Consider the following 26601-nt stretch of genomic DNA (forward strand, 5'->3'; position numbering starts at 1 on the left):
ACACCCAAGCAACCGCTACCCCAAAACAAAACACTTGCAACACATAGCTCACAAAGCCAGTGTGCCGAACAGTCACAGCCCTTAAGGCTAAACACACCCGATACACTTGTAATAGGAGACTCTCGTCAGGCACACTGACATCCCGCTCACCAGGCTGAACAAGGTCACAGTGAGCTGCCTGTTGGGCGCTAGGATCCGCCACATAACACAAGCACTCAGGTCACTCCAAGGCAAGTACAAATATGACTGTCATTGTCCATGCTGGTGTGAATGACCCGAGACGTACCTCCCTGGACTACATGAAGAAACAGAGGAGCTCTCTGAGCATGTAGCCCAGGCTGGTATGACCCTGACCTTGAGTAGCATCTTACCCTCACCAAGAATGATGCCACAATATGAAGACAAGATGATCAATTTCAACAATTGGCTTAAGTATTGGTGTCATTCAAAGGGGATCCAATGCCCATCAGCCTGGGATGACATGCTCGACAAGCCACGATGCTTCGCTAGGGACGGCTTGCATCTGTCACCCCAAAGCTTTCGGATATTGGCAAAGGCTCTTGCTACCCCCATAGTGCCTTTTTTAGGCAAGGCTCAAAAGACAAACCCACCTCCATAGGTATCACAAGGGATAAGAAACTAAGAGTAATGCTGCTCAATGCCAGAAGTCTAAACCTCAAGATGCACGCACTCGAAACTCTCCTTAGCATGGAGAACAGATATCTGTGCAGTAACAGAAACCTGGTTCAAGGCTCCCAAGAGTACCCCAGCACTACCAGGTTATACCTCATACCATGCTTTTCGGTCCCAAAACTTGGACCGAACCACAAGAAGAGGGGGAGTATCAATATTCCAAGATTCCCACACCTCCAGGTTGGTGGCGCAGCATGAAGCATCAGACTATCCATGTGCAACTAACAGTGGGTAAAACTGCCTTCCAGTTTAAAGCCTGCTACAGACCACCCTCCCAAACCTAGGAACCCCACTCGGCCTTCCCGAGATATGAAGGTGTCTGCAAACACCATTATATTGGGCGACTTCAACTACCCAAACAGACTGGGAGCATTACTCTAGCTCCAACACCCTAGCCCAAAGGTTCCTAGAATTTATAAACTCAAATGCTATGGAACAACTTGTTACCACTCCCACAAGTGGGGAAAACATACTGGACCTGATCACCAACATGGGGACTCTATGCTCCAGACCAGAAGTGTATCCCTCACTGGTAAGATCAGACCATAAACTAATCTCACTGGATATTTACTTCCTGACTCCACCCCCTGCCCTGAAAACCACAGTGAAAAACTTCTCTAAAGCAAATTTCACACTCCTCAAAACCGAGGTGGAATCCTTCAAAGCCCCCGGGCCTGTGGAAAATACGGCCCAGACCGCAGAATCCTTTATAAATGCATTCTATGAACACCTTCAGGAATGCATGGATCATGCAATCCCAAATAAAACCAAGACCCAATCCTCCAAAGGCAAACATCCTGTCTGGTGGACCCCAGCCATAAACAAACTATACAATAGAAGGAGGAAGGTACTACATGATAGAGCAAAATCCCAAAAAGGGAAGGCATCTCTGATCAGTATTTAGCAAAAAACTACGGGCACTCATAAAATTGTCTAAGGCCAGCTTCGAGAGAAAAATTGCATAGGACACCAAGGATAATCACAAGGCTTTCTTTAGTTATGTTAGGAACCTGGGTGGGAATTCCCAGATATGCTCAGAATTAGTCCAAAATGACAAAAATACACCGAACCCACAGACATTGCTAACATCCTAGCTGACAGGTTCAGTGCAACCCCCCCCCCCCCCCACCAAAAGGGAAAATATCTATCCCAGCAGAGTGCTGCCCCCCTGACATCTCAGATGCTCAGGTAAGAGCTGCTCTCTCCAAAGCAAAAACACAGCATCATCAATGGGACCAGACGGTGTCCCGGGCTGCATCCTACATGAACTCCAAGAAGAGATAAACCCAAACATAAAACTACTGTTCAATCTCAGCCTTACTACAGGATATGTACCCAGAAAGAGTGGCGTACAGCAACAGTGGTCCCTCTCCACAAAGGTGGTGCCTCAACGGATCCTGGAAACTACTCGCCCCATAAGCCTGACTAGCTTGGTCTGCAAAGCTACGGAAAGGATCATCATGGACCTCAAAGATATTGGGGACCTACAGACACTGGATCCTACCCAGTTCAGCTTTAAGGGCAGATCATGCCTCTTAAACCTGGTTGATTTCTTTGAAACAGTCACCAAGGCCATTGACGGAGGGGAAGGTGGTCCACACAGCCCACTATACCCCACTAGGGCATTATAGATAAGCTCACCAGCTTAAATATAAACTCCTATGTCACTAGATGGGTTGCAACTGGCTCAAGGACAGAACCCACATGGTTAGAATTGCTGGAGCCATGTCAGACTCCAAACCAGTTACACGTGGCGTCCCACAAGGCTCAGTCCTGGGACCTCTCTTGTTCGGTATATATTTAAATGGGCGGTACAGGCCAACATGGAAGGACATAGCTGACCAAGTTCGCAGATGACTGCAAACTGGGCGCCATAAATAGACTCTCCAGCCGACAAGCATCCTACAAAAGGGCCTCATAGAAACAGACAACTGGTGCCAGAGCCATGGCCTCAAGCTAAACGCCATAAAAAGTGTATAGTCATCCCCTTTGGCAAAAACAAAGGGCCCACAAATTACCACACAGGTGGGAATCCATTAAGTACGGAAGTAATTAGGGACCGAAGTTGATAGCAATCTCTCATTCGACAACCACATGGCCAAGTGGTTAGAAAAACATTTTATATAGCCCACCTAATCATGAAGGGATTCACATCTAGATCAAGGGAGGTCATCGTGCCTCTTTACTCATCCCTCATCAGGCCCATAACCGAGTACAATGCCCCTTTTGGGATGTACCTTACCAGACACCTGCAGCGACTGGAAAAACCCCAAAAGTACCTCACCAAGAGATCAAAGGGCTCAAACCGATGCAATATGCTGCCCGGTTAAAGAAACTCCAGCTCTACTCAGTGGCATACCACCTGGTGAGAGGAGATCTGTGCCGGATGTATAAAGCCATGTCCAACCCGGAATTAATGGATATGCTGCACCTCAGAAAATCCAAATCCATCGAGCTACGCGCTAGAGGGAGACTTGAACCTCAGCACTGAAATAAATAGGACATGCTGGAGGGACAGATTCATAACCCAGAGGCTCCTTTCACTCTGAAATAAAATCCCAGTCCAGGTTAGGCAGAGTCCCTCATTGACTCTCTTCAAGAGGAATCTTGAGTGGATGGGAGATCGTAGGTTTACCCCGGGTATCACTTCTGTGTCACCGTTAGACAGAGGCACAGTATACTAACCTCGAAAAAGGGCATAGGAAAATTAATTTAAAACGGGTGGCGAAAGCCAAACACACTCTGGCTAGGCTTATAAATGCCCTAGGGCAGATAGCCTAGTATGAACCTATGAACCACAAAACAGAACATGCTGGAGGGATTGATTCCGGTCCCAGAAACTTCCCATACTCTGCAACAAAACTACCTATCTATAACAAAGCTCCTCATTAGCACGAGAAACACACACACACACACACACACACACACACACACACACACACACTACCAAAGACAGAACAGCTACTAAAACTGAGACTAGCCCTTAAAAGCATGGTGATGCCAGTGAAGTAATACGAGCTACTAGCAAATGCACATCCTTCTTTAAAAAGGTATAGAAATGGTAGTGCAATTATAATAAAAAGAGTATTTTGTGAAGCAGCACTGAGCCCTTACACAAAGTTGAAGAACATGTAACTGTCACAATCAGCCAGCAAATATCACATGCTTTCTTTTTCAAATAGCATTATTAACCCACCAAAAAATTTGAGAAAAGCAGACTGAAAAGTTACATTCACATAACTAAAATGTACTCTCTCTGGTTAATGTGCCATGGAAAAAAAAAAAAAAAAAAAAACCAGCAGACATCTGATAGAATGATTACAAAAAGGATGCATTTGACAGACTATAGCACAATGTCTTCACAGTAACCTTAACATGCACATGTTGTGGGTTGTATCATTAGTGTAAAGGATATCATTAGTGTAAAGGATATACACTCATGTCAGGCCTAAGCAAAGCCTACCTCACAACAAACCACATTACACTTTGACTCAATTTCATTCCAGACAACCTTATAAATTGGGTTACGTACCAGCTAAAAGCAACCCTTCACTCTTCTTCAGTCCCTCATTCTGTTACACAAGGGTTAGAAGGGTCAGTTCAGTTACATACTTGGTAACTGAAGTCACTGACAAATTATAAATCCAATCCGAATTTATGTGAATGTGAAATTGATTCAGATCTGAACATCTTCCTCAGCTACATGCACCAAAACTGATCATTTGCTTCAGTCTCTGGAATGAAGCAAGCAGATTAGTATTTTAAATAGCACTCTTGAAGGGGTAGTGTCTCTTGTCACTAGTCATAATTTAAAAGACGCAGCTCAGTTTAAAATGAGTTTGGACTTCCCACTGTAGAAATCCACAACATGCTTATTAAACCATAATCTCTCTCTAACAAGACACTTAACTAATCTGAAATAGTTCTGCTCTAATGATAATCTCACATATTCCATGAAAATCTTTAAAAAAACTGAGCTGCTATACATTTCACAGCCATTCTGTCATGTAGGAGTTGACAGTCCCACTTGCACACGGCCACTTTGAATGCAGTGCAGTTGACAAGAATGATACAATGAATGGATGTATGTGCACACTCAAGACAAGTTGTATGCCTATACAATTTCTCGGGAGATTACACTACTAGCATCACCAATTTGCGTTAATGCTGAAGTCAGTGCATTACCCCTTCCCAGCCCCCCACCCCAGAACCTCCAAATTTAAAAAAAAGTGATAATGCAAACCCCAGTTAAGAAAGCATACATTACACATAATGCAGCTTTGAAACAATTGGGACAGAATGGTTTCGATACCTCAACAGTAAACATACCCATTAAAAAACTCCACAAATAAAAAGCAGCAGACAATGGTCAAATCAAGAAGAATCAAAGCACTGAGCTAAGCTTACCATCACTGCACGAGTTGTTCCCCTGCAAAGGGATGTTATGGAATGAAAGAAAGAACTCCATTTTATTTAGATCATGAAACCAAGATAATTCATCACACTAACTATACCAACACCATTACAATTTAGACATTTAATGAGGCGATTGTGCAGAAGTCAGGCTGCAAAGTTCAAAAGGCTGAAGAATAAAACAGAACAGTGGTACATTCCAATACCAAGTCTCGGTAATTTAAAATAGCACAGCACAGCACAGCACAGCACAGCCCCCCCAAGATTTTTCATTACAAACACTGCTAAAAACAATATTCTAGTTCACTTCAAGAAATATCAAATTTAGGAATTGAGGATTTGGATCCTTTGTTAATAAAGCATACCTCACACAGATGAGGAAACGCATACGTAAAATACTGACAGCTATTTGAATTATGGAAACTTAAGAATTAGGTGCCCTTCTATGATTAAAACGGTACTTGTATCGTTTTAAGAAAATTTGACCGCAATAGAGTTGAAACCAGACTTGATACCATACAAAACAGAGTGAATAAAAACAAATGCCTACCCAGAAATGCGCATGGCAGTTGACCATCATTGTCCTTTCTATGAGCTCGTCAGGACATTCCAGGAGAGGATATCCAGAGACCACACCAGCGTTATTGACCAAGACATCCACATCCCCAATTTCCTTCTGGATCCGCTCTGCAGTAGCATAAACATCCTCCCGTTTTCCCACATCGCATGTGTAAGTGTAAACTTGAAGTCTGCACAGAGGAACCTCTTCCACTCCATCACCAGGAGCTAGATATATATTTTAAAACAATTATGTCACGTACACATGCATCAACTTAAAGAAATGAAATAACTCAGCATTCATAAACTGCAATAAACGCAACAAAAAAGTACAGTATCAGGTGTCTACATATAACAAATGGTACTGGGCAGAGTGGCTACCGAAATCAAGATTTACAATTAAATAGTTAAAAAAACTCAAAACCTGCAAACTAATATCACTTAAAAACAGAGTTTCTTCAACAGAGGCAAAATTGAAATACAATAAAATAACGAACTGTCCTAAAAAGAATCAGATCTGTGAGGCTTACACTTTTTCCCCCAAGAGCAGCAGCAGTTGCACAGACTATTCTCCGCAAACACGTAATTTATGCAAAAACACAGTTAAAAAAAACAAACAAACATTGTGTCAAGTCACAATGATAACCAACAGCAAGTACAGAGATATGCAACAGAAGTCACAGAAACATATGCTCAACTACAAATTAACTCCTATAAATGCCAACCACTTGACTTTGTAAGAATGTAGCATTTTCACACCCTTCCCCAGGACTGTATAACGATCCATTCTTACTTTTCTCTGCCTCTGCCGCTTCCAGCTCCCGGTAGATCTGGCGCACCATGTCAGCTGTCTCTTCGTTACTCTGGGTATTAATGTCCAGCAATACCAACAGTGCACGCCGCCGGGCGAACTCCAGCGCAAAGAGGCGGCCGAGGCCACTACCAGCACCAGTAATCAGACACACCTGACCGACCACACTCTTCTCTTTTGGACGAACGAACCACCGGAGAGCGGCCACCATGAATGCCATAAGAACTTTTAAAAGGACCACGAAAAACTCAAGGAAAATGTTCATTATCGCAAGCTACAGAGACTGGAATTCAGAAACAAAAAAGACAAGAAGCAACACAAACGGTGAGCACCTACACTGGACACAGATGTACTACAAATAATTGTCGGAGTGCAGAAAACACCAATGTTCCCAGGGAGATACTTTGTATAGCAATGTATCCACTTAATGTATACCGAACCTATGCACGCAAAAACTGACTTAGTTGGCGAACTTTACAGGACTTAAAAAAATCACAAAAGCGCTCTACAATTGTTTTCAACTTTTAACAGCGGCTCTTCCATTAAGCGCTTTAAAACACAAGGATAGAAGCCGAAGTGACAGAAACCCGAGAAATGAGATAAACGCGATCAAAGTGTAGCTTTACTACCTTATACAACAATCCCGTGTTGCACTGATACTGTATAATAGACTCCACGCAGGCTCTTTAGTAAAGTACCTCCCACCCTTGTCAACACCAAGAAAAGCGTAACTACACATTTCTCTCACAGCTGTTCTATTTAAACAACCACCAAGAACCTCCTACTCCCCTCCCCCTGAACTGGAGCTAGTAGACATTGCCTGCAAAGAAGCTTCTTACGAAAAAGTCTATCCTTTGAGTTGTTTTAGGGAATTCTCAAACAGAATAATATGCTTTGAAAACACACACAGAAATATAGTCAATTTTTAATAAAATTCAGTATGCACGTAAATAATCTTCGTTTTTCTTCGTCCATGGCATTGTTTAATTTCTTACAAGGCATAAAATGTCTGTGAAGTCTTTAAACCATTGTAGTTTCAGAAACGTCACTGCTTTCCAATGATTATCACCATATAATCCTTATAGTAGACCTCCATTCTATCTCAAGAATTTCTCCAGGCAGTGCTTTAGACAGGCCTGTGTCTGGTTAATTGTTTTGCGCGTGCGCATCTTTTTCTTTTTTGTGATTATCATGGCGGAGAAAGAGTATGTTTGGATTTTTGTGTGTTTTTATCTATTGTAATCTTGGGCTTTGAAAACGTTACTTTACATAAATGTTTATCATAATGTTGTTTTGTGATGTGGTTCACAATGTGTTGGCCATATATTTTGAATATAACAGCTCTAAGACTTGATGTCTATTTTGACGTGTATTTGTATTGAATTTAGGCAGATGGTAGTTTGCATTTCCTACTAGCGTTGAGATAAACGTGTTTGGTATGGTGTAGGTATTTGTACAGTTGTACCAGCTTTTCCCAGTTTATGGATTATGTGAAGTTCCGGGTGCGTCCCATAGCGGGTTGAGGCTAATGGGCCCTTAGTTATGGATTGCTAAAGGGACATTGGGTTTCACTAACACGCTCTACGTTTCGGTTAGGTGAATTTTCGTGGTTGCCGACATAGACATGAATGCAATATAACCAAAATTTCAATTGTCTCATTGGATGACTCTCCGCTTTTTCACACGCAGTGTGAGGATTGTTTTAAATTTCTGTTTTGTAAGTTTTTAACTGCTAAGTGCGTTTCTTATATTTTATGCGATATGTTTAGAGGAAAGAAGTTGCCGTCTGTTCCCGAAAGCCTTTTAAAAAGGCGAAAGGCGTTCGCCGAATTGAAAGCCAAGCGAATTAAGCGACTACTGGCTGAAAAAAAAGTAAGTGTTTTGTTGAAACTGTGCACGTTAACATTAAACAATATGCTTATTCTAATTTAACTACGCATTTTGTAGCTTCTAACAGCAGTTGGTTAATCAAGTGTATATGCACGGCTTCCCAGTAAAAGACCCGTACTATTTCTTGATAGTTTACCTTTGGAAGATTAGTGCTTTGATACACTACACTACATTAAAATGCTGAAGTTCCTGTTGGCTGGCAAATAAGACCACTTTTTTCAGTTTCGGCATGTGTGGTTAAATATGTTGTGCATGCTGAGCTCTACAAATTTGAGCTTTGTGAAGGTAGTGAATATGAAGGTATGGGATATTCTTTGCAAGCAGTTTGAAATGCAGATTTCTATTGTGTAGACATTCTAAGCCTTCCTAATGTCAACATGTCTTTATTCTAATAGTGTTTTATGCTTGAGGAGCTGCCCCTTATGCAGTGTAACTGAATTAATTGTACGTATAAAGTTTTACTTAAGATTAATATTGCTTTTAATTACTGTTTTAATATTTTTTTGTGCGTGAGTCAATGTAACTATTTCCTGGATGGTTGTATTTCTCTTGCCTTTGAGTGCATTGTCTTATTGGCACGTTTGTGTGCCCTATCTGGAAGAAGCCTTTGAGTGCATTGTCTTATTGGCACGTTTGTGTGCCCCATCTGGAAGAAGGGGACTCCAAATCTAACCCACATCAGTGTTGTATGAAAGCGTTTTAAACATTGTGTTTTCTCCCCTGTCTTTGCTTTGTGTTGCATCTAATGTTTTCTAGTCTGATGAGGAATTCCGACAGTGGAGAGAGGGTCTAAACAGAGAGCCTTGGGGAAGGGGTGGTTCCTCTACATCTTTAAATCGCCTGAAAGACCAACTTTACTGTCTTAATGCAAACTTTTTTTTAATATCTTGCCTGCCCTGAAGCCTGGTACACACTCAGGAACTCTAAAGCTTTGAGCAGTAGAAAACTTTCTTCTGTATTTTCTTTGTGCCATGCACATGTAATATGTGTAGTGGACAAATAAAAATCCTAATAATTAGAAGGTGTTTTTTGAAGTGTTGCAGAAAATTGGATGAGCTGCTGTCATTGGAAAGAGGGTTCACAGCTTAAAAAGAGTGGGTTTACAACATCAAGGAGTTGGAACAATTTGGTGGTACAGGTGTAGAAAAGGGAGTGTGTAGTTCAACACGAGTAGGTATATTGAGGGGCATCATTTAGAAGTACTTGTGAATCTGAAGGGATGGCTTGCTGTGCATTATGTAAGACGTAGTTTAAGACTAAACTGAAATGAAGATAAAGTGAGCACGTTTATCAGGACTTGACATTGCGCAAATGCTTTTTGATTCTGTATTAGATTATGTGAGAAGTGACAGCACTGGTGGGAGTCTTAAATTAGAAGTAAAAGAATTTAAAGTTGCAGTTCCAGCTAGGTGCAGGATACCTGTGAGGACTTGGTGTTTTAAGTAGTAGGTAAAACTCTGAAGAAAAGTTAAAGCTAGGTCCTGCTCTCGTGTACTTTTTTTTTTTTTTTTTTTTTTTTTTTTTATATCTCTACTCTTGTATTCACATTTATATACTTTTGTGTTTGGTATAGGAGTACATTCAAAATTGTTTGCTGATGTGGTGTTGGTGTATTTCAGTCATTTAGGCCCCATGTTGACAGTTGAGTGAATGGAAGCAGTACACTGAGTAAATAGGTTTTCCTGTTCTTGTGCTATTACAGTGTGTAGAGGTTACATTTGGATTCCTGCATTACATAGGACTACCAGCCCTGAGTTACGGTGAATTGAGATTTGTAATGTGCCTTAGTTTACCTAGCTCCTAACAGTCCTCCGGCTCTACAATTTTGCTGAGCAAAAACTTTAAAAGAAATGGAGATTTTTCCTGGTAGGTCTCCCCGACCCCCCCCCCCCCCGGTTGAGATTCTCTGTACTTTTCAAGTACGTGTATAACTCTTGAGCATTATTGTGGCTTTCAATTTCTGTTCAAGCTTGTACAGTTCATTTTTTTGCCCTTTCAGTGCGTGAACTTTCCATATGAATTTTTCTTTGAGGGAGAGCTTGTATATTTGTCTGTTCGCTGCTTGCTCTTAGTTTTGTCATTTGGTTTTGTTGGCTTGGTGAAAGAAGTTTAACTTACTAAAGTTTCTGTGTAATGGGTGGGGAGTAAAAAAAAAATTGGTCCTTTGCCTCCCTACCCAAGTACAGGTCTGTCTCCAAAAAGATAACTTTCTGGTGCTGTTGTGTTGCAGGTACCATGTGGTCTTGATTTGCTGTGTTGCAGTGCCTCAAATATGGGATTAATTGAGGTGGATAGGCAAACCATTTTAGAGATAAAATTGTATTGACAGTCATAACCTTTGCTTTCATCGGTTGGGTTGTGGCTGAACCGGGTCTGTTGATCATCCCACCTACCCTGTTAAGCAAGTAAAAAAGACAAGATGGCTACAGTGGATGCTGACTGTTACACCCCCCCCCCCCCCAAAAAAAAAAAAAAAAAACCTACAGTGCACCAAACGTGTTTGGGAAGGGGGTCAAGATGAGCAGTCTTTCAAAAGGGTGTTTTTATAGGGGACAAGGGAGTATCAGAGCTTGGACATGCTTCAGTTCTACAATAATTGAAATGTAGCTGAGTGAACCACCCTTACTGGAAAGCTGGTAAGGTGTTTACGTATATGTAGAGAAGTGCATTTATAACTCTTTTTGTGAGTATGCGTGTGTTAGGTTTTTAACATACACATACTGGTTATTTATATGGTCCAGTTGGTTGACATGCATTATGTTTTTATATACACATACTGGTTATTTATATGATCCAGTTGGTTGTCTGCAAAGCTGTTGGATATTTGGTTTATCATCCTGTACACTGACAAATACCAGTGCACTGTCACAGTTTTCCAATGCTATGTAAGGAGGAAGTTGTTGGTATAGGGAGTTGCAGGGGTGTGGGAGGAGCAGCAATACCTTTGCACAATTTTTGACACAGGGTTGTGTTGGAGTGGTAGCTGCCAAGTCATTCAATCACTTATTACATAGTTTTGTATATATGAACACAGGAAGTCATTCCTGGTGTCCTTTGAAATATCTGTTCCTCACAAGACTGCCTGGTGCTGTTGCATTTTGATCTGAATTGCTATAAATAGATGGGAGTGAAAGGGTTGAGATCAGAGTAACAAGTCCTAGAACCAAGTATAAAGTGACAACACAGAAGTGCACGTGGATGCAGGCATATGAGCTGAAGTTTGAACATCTGAACAACTGGCTCGAAATAAGTACTTGCAGGATCTTTGGGAGTGTTGGGTTCTGATTGAAGGTACAGATCAGTTTGTACACAAGAAATGTGCAAAATGAACCAGAGTATGGAAACTTATTTCCTCTATAGTCTGCTGACTTAACTGCTGTAACCTAAGTATCAGAAGTTTAACATCCAGTGTAGTTTATAAGCGTACATCTGCAGTCATACAAGCTTGACTATAGCATCTGTGCCCCCCCCCCCCCTTACAGTTTGACGGGGAAAAAAACACCTAGTGGTATGTGCTGTAATCCCGTCAGTGACTTGTGTCTCTAGGGCAGTTCATTCTCAGTAATTTGACCAGAGCAGTGTAATCTTGATTGCAGAAACAAAATTCTGGTTAGATGGTGGATACTGGAAGTTGAGCTAGTGGGTCGATTTGAAGTTCCAATCGGTGAAACCTTGAGGTAGGTAGTGCTGGCAAGCAGAGGTAGGCTGAGCATATAGTATAGTAACACACGAATCCATCTTGGGGAAGGGCTTAATGAAATAATAAAAGTGTTGTTTTAAAATCCTGCCTTGTACAAAGTGTATAAAAGGTGATTTAACTTTAAATTTTAAAACACTGAAGTCTTTGGTCTTGTGTGCTACATTTTGATGTTAAAGATGTAAATTAGTATAAGACCATCCCAGCACAGTTCATTGTCATTCTCTCTACTCATGAGAGCAGTGAAATTTCTGCTGTGCAAGATTAACAGTAAAGGTTAATTAGCAGCTTAACTGAATACAGTTTTTAGCTGCCAGTCACCTTTATACACTTAACATAAAGCATACATTCTGTTCTTCCTTGTGGTATACTGAAACTTTTAATACTGTGAGGCCTACTTGGAAAGCTTGACAAGTGTGATCTGTTTTGAATGTGCTGGTGGTTGCTTTTAGACCTTGTCTGCAAAGTATGGCATTGGGCTGGCAAGTACCCCTTTGCGGAATTCTCATCCTGGGTACAGTTGTCGGCAAAGTCTGAAATTGGGCTGACCGGTATCCCATTGGGGAATTCTCATCCTGGGTACGGTTTTGTGTGAAATGGTTATGTACAAATGTGAGTGTGAATGCATGAGATTGTAATTGCCAATGGTAAAAGTTAAACTGGTGTCTACTAAGAAATTGTCACACAAGGATGTTCACTGCTTCCCTTTTCATCTTGGTTGGGAGTACAAAAATGTCCCAACTGTCTCCGGTCTGTTTTATTGCAGTCAGTGGACCATGCATAGGGTGAAATCCTTTGAAGTGCTTGTCTTCCAGTTTTCTCCAAGGAAAAAGGGAAGATCTGATGTTGTAAATATTTGTTTATTCATTACCATTAGGACTTCGATTCTATCCTCTGAACTGATATGGCAGTTTCCAAGCTCATGCCAGCCAAAAACTCTCAGCTAAGACCTGCCCATAAAGCCAGTGGGTCTATTCGAAGTTCCAATCAGTGAAACTTTGAGGTAGGTAGTGCTGGCAAGCAGAGGTAGGCTGAGCACACAGTATGGTAACGCATGAATCCATCTTGGGAAGGGCTTAAAGAAATAAGAAAACTGTGGAGTTCTAAAATCCTGCCTTGTACAAAGTGTATAAAAGGTGATTTAACTTTAATTTTAAAATGCTGAAGTCTGTGGTCTTGTATGCTACATTTTGATGTTGAGTTGTAAATTAGTATAAGACCATCCCAGCACAGTTCATTGTCATTCTCTGTACTCATGAGAGCAGTGATATTTCTGCTGTGCAAGATTAACAGTAAAGGTTAATTAGCAGCTTAACTGAATATAGTTTTTAGCTGCCAGTCACCTTTATACACTTAACATAAAGCATACATGCTGTTCTTCCTTGTGGTGTAGTGAAACTTTTAACACTGTTGAGGCCTACTTGGAAAGCTTGATAAGTGTGATCTGTTTTGAAAGTGCTGGTGGTTGCTTTTAGACCTTGTCTGCAAATTGTGGCATTGGGCTAACAAGTACCCCATTGGGGAATTCTCATCCTGGGTACAGTTGTCTGCAAAGTCTGAAATTGGGCTGACAGGTACCCCATTGGGGAATTCTCATCCTGGGTACAGTTTTGTGTGAAATGGTCATGTACAAATGCGAGTGTGAATGCATGAGATTGTAATTGCCAATGGTAAATGTTAAACTGGTGTCTAGTCTAGTAAGAAAATGACACACAAGGATGTTCACCGCTTCCCTCTTCATCTTTGTTGAGAGTGCAAAAATGTCCAACCGTCTCTGGTCTGTTTATTGCAGTCAGTGGACCATGCAGAGGGTGGAATCCTTTGAAGTGCTTGTCTTCCAGTTTTCTCCAAGGAAAAAGGGAAGATCTGATGTTGTAAATCTGTTTATTCATTACCATTAGGACTTCGATTCCATCCTCTGAACTGATGCTTCCAAGCTTGCACCAGCCAAAAACTCTCTGCTAAGACCTACCCATAATGCCCCTCTCCTAGTTACTCCAGATCTCGTTTGCCGCATTCCTAGTCAGATTTGCTAGCCATCTCTCTCAAAGCTAAGTGGAAAATTGTGAATTTTTAATGTAGTTTCTCCTCAAAACTTATTTTAGTAAATTTAACCTTTTCTCACTGTCGCCTATGACCTACTTCTATTCCCTACCCTTTACCTTGGTAATCTTCTACCATTGTTGTCTCGCGCTCGCTCTGTCTCGCGCTCGCTCTGTCTCGCGCTCGCTCTGTCTCGCGCTCGCTCTGTCTCCCCCTTTGCCACTTGTGTTTTTTTTTTTAAATACCATCATTGGTATTCTCACTCTTTTTCTCTCCCTTCTTTTGTTAGTAAGGCAACAAGACTATCCTAACAATGTCAAACAAAGCTAAGTTGGGGTTTTAACAGTGTGACAAGTGTGGGCATAAGATGCCCAACTCGGACGGACACGCTTGTTGTGTCTCCTGTTTGGGTGTGGACCATATTAAAGCTGATTGTGGCATCTGTGCTAGTTTTAGGTAAAAATAAGCTTCTTTTAAAAGATTTGATTAAGACTCCTTTTTCGGAGGCTCTATCTGTGTCTGAGGTCTCGCCCTCTCCAAAGACCAAAAAACACAAGGCCAAACGAAATCACTCTGTTCTTGCATCTCCGTCAGTTACAGAACCAAGTTGGCTCCGTGCTTCTCCAGTGCCCTCTGTGCAGACTTCTTTGGCAACAGGCTCTGTCTTCTCCCTCAGTGCCGTCTATGATATCCACCCCCTATTTTGGTTCCAACCTTGGCACCACTGACTTCAGTGCTGTGGATCTGACATTGGCTCTTATGACTGTACCTGCTTTGGCACCATCCCTGGTCATGGTGCCGATAGTTGCTTTGGCCCCTAAAGTCGAATATCTGCCAAGGACGAGTTGCTCAACTTGCGACCCTTTTTTGGGGCAGAGGTGTAGCCCTTTTATAGAAAGACTGATTCTCAAAACAGCCTCCTTTAGATCCACCAGGAGTTTTTCTGAATTAGACCTAGTGCGGGTTGTGGACCAGCTTCTGGCAGCTAAGGGGATTGCCCATTCCAGCTAGACCTTTTGTCCCTCTTGGCTTGCAATCTTTTATTACATCTCCGGTTTATTCTCCTCCGGCTTCTACTCAGGTCCTGGAGATCTCTGCACCGATGTCCACCCCGGTGCATACTGTCTCTGCTCTGACAGCAGTTTTTCCCCTGTCTGCACCGACCACTCTTGCATTAGGCCGATGCTCTCTCGGACCAGTGCCAATGCTCTCTCGGACCAGTGCTTGGACCATCCGTACCTTGGTACCTAGCCTGGTGCCCATTTTCTAGCTGGCTCCATCTATGTCCACGGCTGTGGCTTCCAGTCCTCTCAGAGCTCCTCAGGGTAGGGTGTGACCCTGGTTCCGAGGTTGTCCTTCTCTGTTCCGCGCTCCCATCCCTCCTTGGGCAGGCCTGCTTTCCAGGTGATGGAGAGGGTCCTTGCCTCTGCAGGATCGCAGTCGGCACCAGTGACAGCATCAGAACCCCCCCCCCCAAGCATGCAACTGTCCCAACCCCCTGTTTCAGGATCCCAGGCACGGGATCCGCAAGACTCCCCTTTGAAGGGAACCCCTTCTCCAGGATCCTCGGAAGATCCCACTGGGGAGCCACCCTGGAAGCAAGAGAAAGCACCTTGATGCCCCCGTAGGAATTTTATCACTGAAGACACCGATTGTGATGAAGGGGAAGGGTCCCCATGGTCTCCCTCAGATGTCTCATTCAGAGACATTCTGGAAATCCTCAAGCAGTGGGAAGACTGGAAGTTCATTCTGGAAATCCTCAAGCAGTGGGAAGACTGGAAATTCTCTAGCCCTTCTTCTGAGGAATCTGTTTGTATTTTTTGCAGGTCTTTCATGCCTGGCCATGTACATCCTGGGTGACCCCACTGGCAGATGACCTTGTTAACCTCATTGTGCAGCGTGCCTGGAAGTCCCCGGACAACATAGAACCTGTCCCCTGGAGGCCAGACAAAATTTTATCTACACCTGAAGGCCAGCCCCACCGGTCCAAGCAGTTGACAGTTGATTCCATGGTCATGGCGGCGGCCATCAAAAGGGAACTGGCAGAAAATGGTTCCACTGTCCACCCTCTGAACATAGTGTCTCGGACCATGAACAGACTAGGGAAGCGGACCTATGCTTCAGTGACTTTTGCCATTCGGTCGGTCGCTGAACTGAACTATGTGGCACACTTCACTCGCCTCCAAAGAGACCTAATTTCTGAAATGTCTTCCTCTTTGGTGAGGGGTACTGCCTGATGAGGTGCGTGACACTGTCGCCTCGCAGCTAGCTAGCCTTGAATCTATGTCTTAACTCCTCCATGTGTTTGATAATCTCACACCCCACTGAGGGGCAGCACATTGTCTTGAGACGTAATGCTTGGATGTGGTTGTGTTACTTCGCAGACCCCTTTAAATCTTCCTTCGTCAATGCACATGTCAACAAATCTGCACTTTTTGGACCCAAAGTGAGAGACTGAAATACCTTGTCTGCTGTGGGCATACGCTTTTCCAGCCCCCAGAGGTCCTATTCCAGGAACCAGAAGGGAGGATAAATGTGGTTCAAGAAATCCCAAATATCTTTTTGTGACCACTCGTGGTGAGCAGTTCCCCCGGGGCAGAGGGGGCAAATCTGGAAGATGCCACTTTTGGCCTAGAGGTGGGTCCGCGTAACCAGGGCGCTAGAGATCCTTTCTCTGGCAGACCCTACCAGCACTCCTGAGCAGCGGCCCAATTGCTTTCCTCTGGAAGCAGTCGGGGGTCGTTTTTCTCTGCGCCTGGCAACCTATTACTACCGATGTTTGGGTGCAGAGAATAATATCCAGAGGCTACCAAATACCATTCAATTCAACTCCCAGACCTGTCAAACAAATCCCCAATGTACCACCCAATCAGAGGGAATTAGCCTTAGAAATAGAAAAGCTGCTAAAAAAAGTCATCCAACCAGTCCCACCAGACCAGACATGATCTGGGTTTTACTTGAGGTTCTTTAGCGCCAAAAAAGACATGGGACTGGAGACCAATCCTGGATCTCAGCCGATTGAACAAATTTATCAAACCTCAAAAATTCCAGATGGTCATGGTACAGTCAATTATTCCCTTCCTAGGGAGGGACAACTGGATGTGCTCTATAGACCTCCAGGACATGTACTACCACTTCGATGGATCACTGCTCCCAGAGGTTTCTCCTCTTCTGGCTGGGAGTCAATCATTACCAGCTCAGGGCACTGCCATTCAGTCACTAGATAGCCCCCCCCCCCATGTTCACCAAATGTATGGCAGTTGTGGTAGCTCATCTTGGACTACAAGGATTCCAGGTGTTTCCGTATCTATTGTCTCCTTTTCACTGCGATCAGGAATCTCCTAGTCTGCAGCCTCTCTTACACCCAAGGTCTTGCTCTCCGCTTGGGTATTACAATCAACAAGGACAAATCTCAAATGTCCCCAACAAAAACACTGGAACTTGTTGGGGCAGTCTTCGACCCATCCTGTCAAGCTTCTCTTCCCCCTCACAGGCTTTCGAAAATAAGATGCCAAATCCAAGACCACCTTCCTCAGACTTGTGTACCGGCACGCCTTGTACTGCGACTCTTAGGCTCCATGGTGGCTGCCATTACGTCGGTAATGGTGATGCTGCACATGAGAATCCTGCAGTGGCTCCTTTCTGCACAATGGTTAACTTGCCCACTCGACCACATGATATGTCTTACAAACCATTGCAAGGAAGAAATGCTATGGTGGATGAAACCACAAACTAATCTTCAGTGTCAACCGTTCTGTCTTCCCCAGCCCACGGCCATGGTGACCACGGATGCTTCCCTGTTAGGGTGGGGTGGGGGGGCATTTCCAGGGAAAGACTGTCCAAGGCACCTGGTCCCCCATGGAGGTCAGTTTGCACACAAATGTCCTGAAACTGAGGGCAGTTCTCTTAGCATTGCAAGCGTTCCATGCATCCCTACCATCTGGGACCATTGCAATTCAGTCAAGTCATCTGGTATATCAACAAGCAAGGCGGAACCAGCTCTTAACCCCCTGTGTCGGGAAGCCATGAGGATTTGGCACTGGGCGATGGCTTCCAACCGCTTTCTTACAGCAATGCACAGTCCTGGGAGTTCCAGCCTTATTGCGGACAATCTGAGCTGGAACATCCTGATGCCTCACGAGTGGTCCCTCAACCCTGTAACAGCAGATCGGATCTTCTGGCGCTGGGGCAAGCCTTGCTGCGATCTGTTTGCTTCCCACCTAAACAACAAATGCAGAAATTACTTTGCCCTGATCCCCCTTCAGGGGGAACCCCCGAGGGAAGTTCTAACACATGATTGGCCCCCGGGTCTTCTGTATTGCCCCCCCCCCCCATTTCAAAACTTCTCCAGAAAGCTCAGAGGTTGAGAAGCAAAGTGAGCCTCATTGCCCCAGTCATGTCTGGTTCCCATTTCTGTGGCCTCATCTGATTCACAGCCCGTGGATCCTGGATTATTCCCAAGGCTTGTTATCTCATCCTTGGGGACTGATTCATCCGAATCTCCACAGTCTCAAGCTCACAGCTTGATTCCTCCACTTCTAGTGATTGCCAGGCTGCTGACATCCCATCTCCTGTTTGTGAAATTCTTCTGGTTTCACACAAACTTTCCACCAGGAAAGTTTATTCTAGTAAATGGACTAGATTTTCTTTTTGGGACAAAGATCAGAACATAGAGCCCTTTGTCTATTCAAAAGATCCTTCAATACCAGACCACTCTTTTTTACATGCAAGAGCCTCAGCATCGACCATCACTGTACGTTTAGCAGTTATCACCAGTTTTCATAATGGATTTGATAATTCTTCGGTTATGTCACACCGCCTATGCAAGACAGGAGTATTGCACGTTAAACCTCCGGTCAAGCGTATCTGAGCTGCAGGCCTTCCGTGTCAAGAGACCTTACTTTATCTTCCACACGGATAGGGTGTCTCTTCGTACTGACCCTTCTTTCTTGCCAAAGGTCATTTCTGTATTTTCCATTAACCAATCTATTGACCTGCCGGTTTTCTTCCCTCAGCATTCTAATGGAGGGGAGTACCTTTTGCACACCCTTGATGTGCATCGGCAGCTTAGTTGTTTGTTGTTTGGACAGAACTAAATCTTACAATTGATCAGTCTTCCTGAATCTGGCCTGTGCAGGACCCAGATTGGGTAAACCAGTTTCCAAAGTGACTTATCCTCCCGGCTTAGAAACGTCATTACCTTTATCTACCAACAGAATAAGCTATCCTTACCTTCCAGAATAAAGACTCATTCCACCAGATTTATGGCTACGTCTGTAGCGTTTCATTCCAGAGCCTCTATGGATGATATCTGTGCAGTAGCCACTTGGGCAAGACCTCATACCTTTATCTCATTACAAATTGGGTTGGGGGCAAGCATCTTTTGGTTCTGTGGTGCTCAGGAATATCCTTCCTTAGGGCCACCCAGGACTCAAGTAGCTGGGGACTCCGGTACTAATGGTAATGAATAAATGATTTACAACATCAGATAAGTTCAGTCTTACCATAACATTTCATCTGTGTTTTAGATCTTTGTTCATTCATTGCTTCCTGCCCTCCTTCCCTCTGCCTGGACTTCTAGTGGACTTGGGAGCTCCTGGTTAGGATATTTGCTCAAAGCATTCTACTATTTTTCTATTAATACTTCTATTATATAGGGGTAGGCAAACTTGTTCTGGAGTAACTAGGAGAGGGGCATTATGGGTAGGTCTTGGCTGAGAGTTTTTGGCTGGCACGAGCTTTGAAACTGACGTATCGGTTCCAAGGACGGAACAGAAGTCCTAATGGTAATGAATGACAGATGTACAACACAGATGGAACGTTGTGGTAAGAGACAACTTCTTTTTCTGAAGGAGTGCGTCATTGAGGCAGATGTTATCTTTGGAGTAGAAACCCTCCGCCCTAGGCTTGAGGGTGCTGGAAGGGTTTCTAGCGATCCTCATTGGCACATCTTTTTGTCCAGTCCTCTGTGATCACTGTGGAAGCAACTATGCCTTCAAAACCTTGGGACATCAGTGCAAGTTCAAGCATTTGGGAGTCTTGTCAGTCCTGGATCTGCTACTCATGCCTCTGTTGTGGGCACTGTCCTCAGCAAATCATAACAAATGTGATTTAACCTCACACTACTTGCCCTTTTTTTTTTAAGTGTTGAATAAGCTGGAGAAGGGGGAAACTATGGAGTCAGTCAAGGGTCTGTTCACCTCTTACATTGCCCTTGAAAAAGAACAGAGCCCAAAAGTGGCAAAACTAAAAGTGCAGACCTAGGTACCCTCAGGGACCATGACTGAGAGGGAGCAGTTGTGATTTAGCACAGTATCTGTATCTCTATGCCCCTTACCAAAAATATCCCTTTCCTTCACCTGCTTCCAGTTCAAGATTGTAGGCAGACTACTCGTTTTTACAAAAGTGTGAGTCCTTGATTGGGATAAGACTGTGCCACAGCCTACAACGTTCATGGGCATTCCAGGAGATCAGCAGCATGTGATGCCTATTACAGGTAGAGAAGAGAGGTGGGTTTCATTATTCAAGAAAACGATCTTTGGTATTTCTATATCTTTAACAGTAGACCACGATGGTTTCAAAATTCAGGATTTGACTACAGAACCTTTTAAAGCGGGTTCTTCCTCGGCACTTATGGTGACATTAAATCAAGATGCTTATCAGCACACTGCTGTAGCAGAGGGAGATGTGCAGTTGCTGAGATTTGAGGCGGAAATCTTACTTGCCATTCGTATCCTTGCTGTTTTAGATTGTCAGCTGCTACCAGGGTATATCCTTCCTGTGCCAAAGGAACAAATGCACTTAATTCTGCTCAGAATTGTATAGTTGGTATCTTTAAGACTAGAAACACATGATTTTTGCATGAGACTTGTTACCAGAAGACTACGTTTGGAGACTCATACTGGCTATGTCAAATCTCTACTTTCCTCATTTTCTCAAAATTCAGTATTTTAACCTTTCATACCCTCCCTCCTGTTATTCCACAGGCCCTAATGGTGATGTTGAGTGGGAGGATGCCTGCATTCCCATCCCTTTTTAATTAATTATCCACAGCAGGGGACTCCTGCTATTGGTTTACCAGCATTCCCAGCATTCCTCATACATTGACTGCCATGTTTTTCAAAAAAAAAAAAAAAAAGTGTCTGCTCCAGTAACTTGCAGGACATAGGAGATCATACTCGTCAGCCTCTTTTTTTTTTTTTTTTTTTTTTTTTTTTATTCGGGTACCATTCAGGAGGAAATGTAGGCCCTCTGTTTCTCTGAAATATTTCCAAGGTCTTGTTTTCTCCTTAAATGTCACAAAATGTATTTTTAGAAGTTGGATTCATGGGCTTGCTTCTGGACTCAAATTGCAAGAAGGTATTTCATCACCAACAGAATGTGGAACATTTGGAGCAATAATTCCACAAAGTAGCTCAGAAGTGGAAGGTTTCTACCATTGTATGGCTTTGGGCACTGAGTATTTAGCTTCTGCCATGGTGATAATCTCTGGCCATAATACACATGGGACTCAAAAGTAACACTTCTCTGGGGAAAAAGTTTCCATTGTATGCTATATTTGTACTTGGGTGCGCCCTTGTTTTACCCCCCCCCCCTCAAAAAAAAAAAAAAAAACATATTTCATGCCTTTACTGAGAAGCATATGCACAGCAACTCCAGAGCCTGTGAAATGCAGCTTAAAGGGTGACACTTAGTGAAGGAAATTCTTTCAACTAGTGTGGAAAGAATGTTTTTCAAGGTAGTAACAATATGGCAGGCATGTGGTATACCAATAATTGGGGAGATCATGACATCAAAGGTAGTGCACATACTGGTATCCGAATACAGAGGCTGCTCAGTTGAGAGTGCTGAAGGCAGTTCTACATGAATGTTGGTTAACGCAGGGGTGTTATTCTTTCAGCTGGTGCACTGGTAAGGTACTGCAAAAATATACCTGCCTGCACAAGAATCTAACTGCTAAAGTTCTGCCAGGGAGCACCCAATAAAGAAGCTTGGGTGGTAGATGCCTTCTCCATCAAATGGACAGGTTTCTTGTACATTCATTGCCCCCCCCCACACACACACAGACGCACACTTCCTTGGTGATGCCAAACGTAAGGCAGGAGCAGCCAGAGATGTTCTTGATGCCACCTTTTGACTTGGACAGCACTAGTTATCTCTACTGATGGCGATGTTCAGGGGAAGTGTGTTGCACTACAGCTGCTAATGGACTTCTTGTCAAGCTAAGGGTGGGATGCTCAAACATCCCACCTTTTGAGACCTTATAGCTAACAGCTTGGACAATGTCTTGCTAGCATATAGTTCACAGGGAAGCTAACCACTAAGAGTACTTATTTCCAAATTAAGGTTTCCTTCTGGTGCATGGAAAGGAGCAGGACCTTAGCACTGCACCAGTGTCTGTGATATTCCAGATGAATGTTGTCAAAGTACACATTTTTGCTAGCTTGGTCTGTCTGCCCTTAGCATTTGTAAGCTTCACCTTTTTAAAGGCTGTATGTATGGTACCTAACTGTGTCTGTGTGTCTGAAGTTTTCATTTGATATCTCCTTGGGACTTTGAGTAACTGACCACCTCTTTAAGCCTGCAGTCCTAATCTCCATCCAAGTTCTCTAACTTGGGAAAGTGTTCCTGCTGGTAGGCATCACCTTAGCTGGTAGTGTCGGAAGTACAAGTTCTGAGGAGGAGCATTATTTTGGCTTCTGAATATCTGGTTCACTACATCCTTTTCTGTTGCGCCAGATAAGCTAGAAGGAATGGAGAACTCATGGCACTAGGGGGGATGACTGCTACTATGACATTCTTGGGGACTGTTCGTGGAAGTAGCTACGTGACTTGTCCATATTTTCTACACTTGCAAAGCATTATAAATTGTTCATTTCTTTTAAACCAAAAGTATTTTTATTAATTTTTTTGTGTGCGCTAATAAACATGTTTTCATCACGTAGTACAGGCCTCCTGCATGGGGCACTTCATCACCCCCCCCCCCACCTGATACGCACACCAGTGTGCTTGACCACTATTTAACAATTTAACACCTCAGATTAAATGAAATAGTTTCAGTTCTCTTGACCTTTCAAAAGCTGAAGTAGTTTAGCTCCTACATCACAAGTGCTTCCTTTGCTTCACAAGATCTTGTGTTTTATCAAATCTATTTTACCATTTCCTGAATCTTTGGTGCCACCCCCCCCCCCCCCCCAAAAAAAATTATAGCTAAATCCCATTCGGGTTATTTACTATTGCACACACACTTCTGTCTGTAGTTCTTTCCAGTCCTTGCCCCTTCATCAAGAAGGGTGTTTTGTTCCTTTTTTATAATTGTAGTCATGTTTTTGCCCACTAGAAGTAACAAGGACAACATGCTACATTCCTTGGGACACCCACACCTTTAACCCAACTCAAGAAAAATTTTAATTCTGCTGGATTTTCTTTCTTGGCTGCTGCAAATCTGTCTTTAATTGCTATCTCCCTGTCTCTGACAGCAGAGCCCTGTAACTCCAAAGATTTGTTCTCTCTGAATCTGGAAAATTCCAACTAAGTTTGCACCTAACCTCTCCCTGGCCTTCCTTGTGGAAAGGAGTTCTCTCTCCCATTCCCCAAACGTCTTGACTGTTAAAGTAACTTTCTGGGGGTGGGGTTGTGCCACATACATATTGGGAACCAAGCATTGTGACTTGCCTCCCCTGCCCTTACACAGTTTTCTGGTAAGCATCATTTGTTTCCACCCTGCATTAAAAATTCCTTTGTAACAAGTATCACTCTGAGCTGTTTTTGCCTTGTGCTTCTTCAAATCTGAGACCTCACCTCCCAGGGACCATTAAATATTTTTGCCAACTTGCCCATGGCTTCTCCTCTCATCTCATATAAACTTTTTGTTTTTCTGTCTGGTGTGCTCCAGGCAATGCTTGGCATGTTGTATATTCTTTGGGGCACAGTGAACATTTTGATTTGGATAATAAAATGTCAGCTCTAGAAGTGCTTCCATCTCCGAATATATCTCAACATTCTGTTTAATCTTCCGAGTCTTTGGGGTGTCTTCTCAATTTCTAGTTAAAATGAAGTACTTGGGACCTCATAGGTGGGTGTCTCTTTGAACTTAGTCAAATGCCAGGCTGTAGTTGTCTGGTATTGACATCGCTTTGCTCACATTAACTTTTAAGTCTGAGATACTGGTAAATGCTCGCATTGATGCAAACACATTAGCCAATTCCTCTTCCGAATCTGTCTGGTACAGAATCGCATTCTCTACAAACAGGGCAACCTTTCTCAGATTGTTCCAGGCAAGTCCATAAATTCGTAATCAAGCACCTGGCCCAGATAAAGCAGAAGTATAGGGCAAAAAGCAGACTGCCTGTTTTCATTACTGTTGTAAGATTGCCCCCCACCTTTTTTTGTAAACTTCAGGTGTCTGGGAAAGCTATTCTAATGCTTTGATAAATTCAAGTGGGAATCCATCCCTACTTAAAATTTTCTATAAAAAGTCTTTCCGAGCTTTTGTCAGGATTAACCAGAAGCAGTGGGGTTCCCTTGAATTCTGCTTCCCATGTATCCAGTTTAGACTGTAAGGTTTGCCTTCCTGTAATAACACCTTAGCCCTGTTTTTTTTTTTTTTTATCTGGGGCTGTTTGTTATCCTGTCTAGTGTTGGCATAACTTGTATAGTTACTGTTTTAAGAATTTTGTGGGTTTATACAATAGTTTCATAGATTAGCTTTCATAGATTAGCTCGTACAAGGCCACATTTGCAGTCCCCCCCCCCCCTTCCTTCAGAAGGAGTGTAAACACTACCCCCCCCCCCCCCCACAAAGAGACTTGGGTGGTCATTTTTTTTTTTAAATATTTCATTACACACTAAGACCAAGCCTCTAACTCACCTCTCCTTCTGTGTCCTTTATTCCTCATTTTCTTCCTTGACTGCACACACACTAGTTAAGGAAAGTTCTGTTTTGAGTTTCTTCTAACTTTCCACACTGCACTCCCAAAATTCACATGCATCCATCACAAGACCTGTTTATTTGGGCCTTTTGTTAATTAATTTGGAAACCTCCAATTTTGGCAGTGTTTACAGGTAGAAGCTCAAAGGATATTGCTGGTTAGTCAGCCAGAAAAAACTCTCACATCTAAATATATATGCCCAGCTGAAATGCTAGACTTGGCTAGTGTAGCCTGTCATGCTCCTATGCAAGTAGGTGTGTTCCCTGATATTGCCTCTGCCCCCCCCCCTACATTTTTTTTTTTAGCCACTTTAATCCATCCTATATTCCATCATGTAGTTTTGAAGTTTACCTTGAGAGAATTTTGCTTCTTGGACTACTACTTAAATTCCTTCTATTCACTGTAATAATCAGTCCCCACTACTATCAGGATATCTTATTGGAACCACATAATCTCACACCGTTCCTTATAGCCTATATACCCCCCCCCCCCCGCCAAAAAAAATCTCCCTTTACAAAAAAAAAAACCTCCCAAGTGCTGTACATCTTGTGGTTGTCTGCCATTTCCCCGTTTACTAAAACTGGTCATCCCTTTTCAGTAGCCATTCTGATTCCTGTCCTGTCACACTCCATGCCTGCTTGCGTTAATCCCTAAAGCCTTTTTTTATTAGATTTGTGTGTTTATTAGATGGGTCTGCTGCAACATTACTACTTGCAACTGTCTAGTCTTGGGGCTGAATTAGATAAATTCCTGTCAAGGATATCTTAAGACCATTTATGCTGTATAAAAAAAACTTCGAGCTAATCTGTCAAAACTTGGATTTAACTATGTAGAATTTCTACCACTGTGTAGTAGCTATTCTTAATCTCTCGAACAGTGCTCATTACCTTCTCTGAGTTGAAGATCAACTTCAGTCTAGCTGACCTGCATTTTCAGAAGGTGGGAACAAAAGACCTAGCACATATGCAGGTTGAAAAAATGTGCCCGTAAACCCTGCAGACATAATCAGTCAGATTTTTCTCTTTAACCCAAAGTCTTTGTCATAATCTGAAGGCTTTTCAGAGCACCTTTTGCTGAGGCAAAACACTGAATACCCTTTCAAGTACCACCATGGATTCCTTCAGTCCACTCTGGGGCCATGTCATTGTAGGCGTAAATATTTAAATGCTGCTTCCATTACTCCCCACTCCAAAATGCTGGTGAAGTGTGTAGCGTCTCAACAGGCTGTGTCCTCTGGGTCCATTAACTTTGCCACCTCCTCTTCCTGGAGTATCAATTTCAGTCAGCCTCCCTGCACTGTTGGTGAATTTGCTGCAAAACTCCCACTCAAAGTTTGAATATTCGGTGTACATTTTGTCCAAGTCTTTTGTTTTGTATTTGCCCCTTTTACAGTACTATTATCCTTTTTGTGGTCTGACCGGATTTCCAAATTGGCTAATGCATGGCTTAGGAGGGTCACAATTGAACTTGACGTATGCCAGTTTTCCCTTAACCTCCTTTATGATTTGCTTGTGGGCTTTCAATAAAGCAGTCCAGTTTACTAACTGAGGAAGAACACACTAGTG

The 26601-nt window shown here is 43.0% G+C and overlaps 2 protein-coding genes and 2 non-coding genes across 4 annotated transcripts in view; 3 read left to right on the plus strand and 1 right to left on the minus strand.

Moving 5' to 3' along the window:
• Window positions 1-7564, minus strand: part of RDH10 (retinol dehydrogenase 10) — a 140430-nt gene extending 132866 nt beyond the window's left edge. The window contains exons 1-2 of the mRNA XM_044067228.1: window positions 6458-7564; window positions 5657-5892 (exon numbers count right to left, since the gene is read on the minus strand). Coding sequence (XP_043923163.1) covers window positions 5657-5892; window positions 6458-6740 — 519 coding nt within the window. The 5' untranslated portion in view covers window positions 6741-7564. The remainder of the gene's footprint in view (window positions 1-5656; window positions 5893-6457) is intronic.
• Window positions 7565-7651: 87 nt separating this feature from the next.
• Window positions 7652-26601, plus strand: part of RPL7 (ribosomal protein L7) — a 206763-nt gene continuing 187813 nt past the window's right edge. Inside the window, exons 1-2 of the mRNA XM_044067229.1 lie at window positions 7652-7680; window positions 8245-8347. Coding sequence (XP_043923164.1) covers window positions 7667-7680; window positions 8245-8347 — 117 coding nt within the window. The 5' untranslated portion in view covers window positions 7652-7666. The remainder of the gene's footprint in view (window positions 7681-8244; window positions 8348-26601) is intronic.
• Window positions 12266-12395, plus strand: LOC122799032. The gene has a single exon (XR_006364409.1). It is a non-coding gene; the product is annotated as a small nucleolar RNA SNORA19 (small nucleolar RNA).
• LOC122799031 lies at window positions 13288-13417 on the plus strand. The gene has a single exon (XR_006364408.1). It is a non-coding gene; the product is annotated as a small nucleolar RNA SNORA19 (small nucleolar RNA).

This window comes from Protopterus annectens, chromosome 3.part1 (assembly GCF_019279795.1).
Source record: "Protopterus annectens isolate FY-2018-M chromosome 3.part1, PAN1.0, whole genome shotgun sequence".
NCBI classification, from domain to species: domain Eukaryota; kingdom Metazoa; phylum Chordata; order Ceratodontiformes; family Protopteridae; genus Protopterus; species Protopterus annectens.